The sequence below is a fragment of the Neophocaena asiaeorientalis genome, unplaced genomic scaffold (assembly GCF_003031525.2).
Source record: "Neophocaena asiaeorientalis asiaeorientalis breed wild unplaced genomic scaffold, Neophocaena_asiaeorientalis_V1.1 scaffold134, whole genome shotgun sequence".
Classification (NCBI taxonomy): Eukaryota; Metazoa; Chordata; class Mammalia; order Artiodactyla; family Phocoenidae; genus Neophocaena; species Neophocaena asiaeorientalis.
This window is the reverse complement of record NW_020185339.1, coordinates 32258224-32263874: the sequence shown is the minus strand read 5'-3', so window position 1 is coordinate 32263874 and position 5651 is coordinate 32258224. Positions and strand designations below refer to the sequence as shown.

Genomic DNA, 5651 nt, shown 5'->3' with positions numbered 1-5651 from the left:
GACACCGTGGGTGCACACACATGACCCTGACTTTCCCGGTGCCTGTCCCGGTGCCTCCTGGTCCTGTGGTCCTGGAGCTGGGTGGGGTGAGGAGGAGAGTGGGTGGGGGCTGAGGTGCCAGAAAATGGGCGGAGCTGGCAGCTGAACTTATCCCAGGGAGGCAGAGAGGTGGTGGGAGACATGCTCCACTCTCCCATTAGACTTCACTTACAAAACAAAAACCCGAAGGTAATGTTATTAAGAATTTCAATCGGGCAACCACAGAGTATTGAGCCCTCAAGCATTAAGCCCTTCTGAGTGCAGGGCCCTGTGTGAACGAACTGTTAGTATGCCCATGAAACTAGCCCTGCTTGGAAAAGATAATAAAGTTATAAGAATGAATGAGTTAAGTAGGGAAAAATGAGAAGAAAAGAGCCCTAAGGGGACTTCCCTGTTGGCGCAGTCATTAAGAATCTGCCTGCCAATGCAGGGGACGTGGGTTCGATCCCTGGGCTGGAAAGATCCCACATGCTGCAGAGCAACTAAGCCCGTGTACCACAACTACTGAGCCTGTGCTCTAGAGCCCACACACCACAACTACTGAAGCCCGCGCCCTAGAGCCTGTGAGCCACAACTACTGAGACGGCATACTGCAACTACTGAAGCCCGGGCACCTAGAGCCTGTGCTCTGCAGCAAGAGAGCCACTGCAAGGAGAAACCTGACCACCACAACGCACAGTAGCCCCCGCTCGCCGCAACTAGTGAACGCCTGCGCGCAGCAATGAAGGCCCAACACAGCCAAAAATAAATTTTTTTAAAAAAAAGGAAAGAGGCCTGAGGACGGAAGCCAGAGAAGCACCAACATTTAAGAGATGGGCAGATAAAGATGGGCCATCCTGTGGCCAGACAAGGGTTGCAATTAATCAGAAGACCAATGAAGGAGAAGATACTTTGTCTCTGACCCCTGACTTGGTAAAGCTTTGCAAGCTATCACCTGGCCACAGATTGTTAGGCACATTTTGTTTCATAAACTATTCATGATATAGCTGATAATTTTTCAGAGTCAAGAGTGTGGTTCTTACCTAGGCCTATTACCTCGATTATTTTTGAAGCATATGTTACTCAGCTGAAAAAAAAATAATGCATGAAAGAAGCTGCAGGAAATAAAATAGATTAAGTGAAAGAATGGAATTTACTAATAATAGACTTACAGCTAACCAAAGTAAATAATTCATTTCCCTTCTAGCAACAGTCACTTTACATATAAGGCAGCAATGTTTCTCTGCAACATTTATCCAGCAAGAAAAATGTAAACTCTAAAATCTGTGAAGAATTTCAAATGAGCATTGAAACCTGTTGCAAAATCAATCACAAGTGTTTTCTAACTACTAATTAACCTTGAGCAAAGCCTTAGGCCCTAAGAACCGGACTATTTGATGAAAGAACTGTGGCAGGGAGTTGGTAAGAATTTTAGAGCTTAGAATTGGTGGGGAGAAAAAAAGTGATTTTTAAAAATGGATTTAGAAATATCTCTGGAAGTGGTTTATAAAGTGGCTAAGAACACAAATTCTGGAATAAGCTGCTTGGGTTTGAATCCCAGCTCAGTCACTTACTCCCTGTGTGATTTTGGACGAGTTATTCAATTGCTCTGCACCTGAAAGACTGGTAACAACTCGTAGGGTCATTATGAGGATTAAATGACTGAAAGTAAAACATTTAGAACTGTGCCTAGCACATAAAAAGTACCATATGCATTTTGCAACGGGAGAGGCCACAGCAGTGAGAGGCCCTAGTAACACACACACACACACACACACACACACACACACACACACACACACACAAAGGGATTGCAATTTCCATGCTAGGATGCACTTGCACAGGGAATGGGTAAGAGGCTCATCCCTACCAAGTCGCCCACTAGGTGGACTGTGGCACTGACAGTCCAGGACAGCTGCCGCCATGCCCTGCCCTAAGACACCGTGGGTGCACACACATGACCCTGACTTTCCCGGTGCCTGTCCCGGTGCCTCCTGGTCCTGTGGTCCTGGAGCTGGGTGGGGGGAGGAGGAGAGTGGGTGGGGGCTGAGGTGCCAGAAAATGGGCGGAGCTGGCAGCTGAACTTATCCCAGGGAGGCAGAGAGGTGGTGGGAGACATGCTCCACTCTCCCATTAGACTTCACTTACAAAACAAAAACCCGAAGGTAATGTTATTAAGAATTTCAATCCGGCAACCACAGAGCATTGAGCCCTCAAGCATTAAGCCCTTCTGAGTGCAGGGCCCTGTGTGAACGAACTGTTAGTATGCCCATGAAACTAGCCCTGCTTGGAAAAGATAATAAAGTTATAAGAATGAATGAGTTAAGTAGGGAAAAATGAGAAGAAAAGAGCCCTAAGGGGACTTCCCTGTTGGCGCAGTCATTAAGAATCTGCCTGCCAATGCAGGGGACGTGGGTTCGATCCCTGGGCTGGAAAGATCCCACATGCTGCAGAGCAACTAAGCCCGTGTACCACAACTACTGAGCCTGTGCTCTAGAGCCCGCACACCACAACTACTGAAGCCCGCGCCCTAGAGCCTGTGAGCCACAACTACTGAGACGGCATACTGCAACTACTGAAGCCCGGGCACCTAGAGCCTGTGCTCTGCAACAAGAGAGCCACTGCAAGGAGAAACCTGACCACCACAACGCACAGTAGCCCCCGCTCGCCGCAACTAGTGAACGCCTGCGCGCAGCAATGAAGGCCCAACACAGCCAAAAATAAATTAAAAAAAAAAAACGGAAAGAGGCCTGAGGACGGAAGCCAGAGAAGCACCAACATTTAAGAGATGGGCAGATAAAGATGGGCCATCCTGTGGCCAGACAAGGGTTGCAATTAATCAGAAGACCAATGAAGGAGAAGATACTTTGTCTCTGACCCCTGACTTGGTAAAGCTTTGCAAGCTATCACCTGGCCACAGATTGTTAGGCACATTTTGTTTCATAAACTATTCATGATATAGCTGATAATTTTTCAGAGTCAAGAGTGTGGTTCTTACCTAGGCCTATTACCTCGATTATTTTTGAAGCATATGTTACTCAGCTGAAAAAAAAATAATGCATGAAAGAAGCTGCAGGAAATAAAATAGATTAAGTGAAAGAATGGAATTTACTAATAATAGACTTACAGCTAACCAAAGTAAATAATTCATTTCCCTTCTAGCAACAGTCACTTTACATATAAGGCAGCAATGTTTCTCTGCAACATTTATCCAGCAAGAAAAATGTAAACTCTAAAATCTGTGAAGAATTTCAAATGAGCATTGAAACCTGTTGCAAAATCAATCACAAGTGTTTTCTAACTACTAATTAACCTTGAGCAAAGCCTTAGGCCCTAAGAACCGGACTATTTGATGAAAGAACTGTGGCAGGGAGTTGGTAAGAATTTTAGAGCTTAGAATTGGTGGGGAGAAAAAAAGTGATTTTTAAAAATGGATTTAGAAATATCTCTGGAAGTGGTTTATAAAGTGGCTAAGAACACAAATTCTGGAATAAGCTGCTTGGGTTTGAATCCCAGCTCAGTCACTTACTCCCTGTGTGATTTTGGACGAGTTATTCAATTGCTCTGCACCTGAAAGACTGGTAACAACTCGTAGGGTCATTATGAGGATTAAATGACTGAAAGTAAAACATTTAGAACTGTGCCTAGCACATAAAAAGTACCATATGCATTTGTTAAATGAAAATTGTGAACATCAATCATGTAACCAAAATACCTCTGGAATTTCTATTTTAGTAGGTCCCATAAGAATTGGCGAAAGAGTTCACTAAAAGAAAACAATCTTTTCTCCTCATTTTTTTCTTCTTCATCCTCCCATGCTTTTTTCCCACCCTCCTATCTTCAGAGTACTGTATTGGTTTCTCTTTGTATTAGAAATAATTTTTTCCCAAAAGTTTCCTTAAGAAGTAAGTATAATGTTTCCCGGATATTTTCTTAAAAGTAATTTCCTCATGTCTTATCATGCATATTCATAGCTGTTTTCCCACTCCCACTTACAGTTGATCTCAATGTTTTCTTTCTTTCATATGAAAACATCAGACGTAAGTATATAGAATAAAATGCACAGTAGATTTAGTGTTATCTGAATATTTATTCTAATTATCATAACAATTCTGAATTAAGTGGAAAAAATATAAAAAGTTTCAATAAGTGTTAGGGGAACAATGAATATAACAAGGATTACAAATACACCTTCTAGCCCTTTTGAGAAGTCAAAATGGACCCATCTGAATTCACCAGCTTCTTTGAAAAAAGTTCTGCGGATGCACAATCCCAGGAAGCCGCAGTTCAAACTACCCCATGTATCTTAAAAGCAGAAATCCCTTTGTATTTGTCTTACTGTTCCCTCTGGCCTCCAGCATTGTGTTCTTATACTCTCTGCCTCAACTTTATTTCAGTACTTTGTTTCCTCTGGTTCTGACGTTTTTTCACAGTGCTTTATAATAATTTACACCTAACCCATAGTGGAGGTCTTCACTTCTTTTGCCTTTGTGATACCGAGGATGAAGTTTCCAAGGTCCCCATACGCTGCACGCTCAGCTATTATCTTCCGACCACTCCCTGTGCGCGCTCCTGCGGGCGGGGGTAGGTGGCGCTTCTCCAGCCTCCTAACCTCACTTGAGGCGGAAATCCTCCTGCCTTTTGTGAACGTGTTTCTTTAGGTCTCGCTCTCTTGGTCTTTTTTCAGTTGTTTCTCATCTACGAGTTTGACCTCCTCTGTAATTGCCCCCTCCCCATTCCCCTACAGAATACACGTTCCTCCACTTGGAGTCAGAGTAATTGATACCTTAACGACATCCTCCATTGGCCCCCACTTCGTCTTTAAACACCATGCAAACGCGCTCTTCTTCAGGGTCCTGCCTGGGAGCTCCAGCAGCGTTTCCCCCCTCTCTCGTAACAGATGTCAAAGAGAGCGAGGCTCCGGACGTGTCCATGTATGACCTTGGAACAGAAAGCTGCCTCGTTTGGAGGCAACGTTCGGGGGAACCCTGCCCACTGCTACCCTCGCGTGCTCTCGCCTCCCCCTTCGGCGAGTTCAGTCGCGTGCACAACGCGGGCGCCGGCTACTCCCTCTCTTCTCCCGACTTCCTTCTGAGAGCCTCATAAACCGGGGGAAGTTCAATCATTCCTCAGCGAGCCTCGGCGCTCACTGGGCATGCTCAGTGGCCGGGCCCGGCTCCGGTGGCCAGAGGCTGCCTTGGGCTCTAGGGCTCGGGTCGGCGGCCGCTTGGGCTCGGCTTCTCCGAGCGCGGGCTGAGCACAGCGGCCCCTGAGCCGGGAGCGAGACGCGCCCCGCCGTCCCCGCCCGGGCGCCGGCCTCGCCCGAGCGCCGTCGTTCCGGACCCCGAAAGCCCCCAACTTCGCGCCAAGTTTCGAGCCGCCTCCGGGGGGGAGCCATGCAAATGATGACCAGGGACGTTCTGCTAGAAATGGAGCTGGAGGAGGACGACGACGACGATGGGGATATCGGTGAGCCGTGGGTTCCGGGGGTGAGCTGACGCGGGGCCCTGCGTCCGCTCCCGAAAGCCCGAGCCAAAGCGGGAGAAGTCGGGGACTGCGCGTGGGCGCCGCGCCCTCGGGAATGGAAGTTGGCGGGGACCCTGAGCCGCTCAGAGGAGCTCGGGTGCGGGGGG

General features: G+C 47.1%; 1 protein-coding gene across 2 annotated transcripts in view; it reads left to right on the top strand.

The window, feature by feature from the left end:
- Window positions 1-4208: 4208 nt before the first annotated feature.
- ANO6 (anoctamin 6) overlaps window positions 4209-5651 on the top strand; it is a 207029-nt gene continuing 205586 nt past the window's right edge. For both annotated transcript variants that reach the window (XM_024736791.1, XM_024736790.1), the window contains exon 1: window positions 4209-5487. In XM_024736791.1, the coding sequence (XP_024592559.1) occupies window positions 5415-5487 (73 nt within the window). In that variant the 5' untranslated portion in view covers window positions 4209-5414. The remainder of the gene's footprint in view (window positions 5488-5651) is intronic.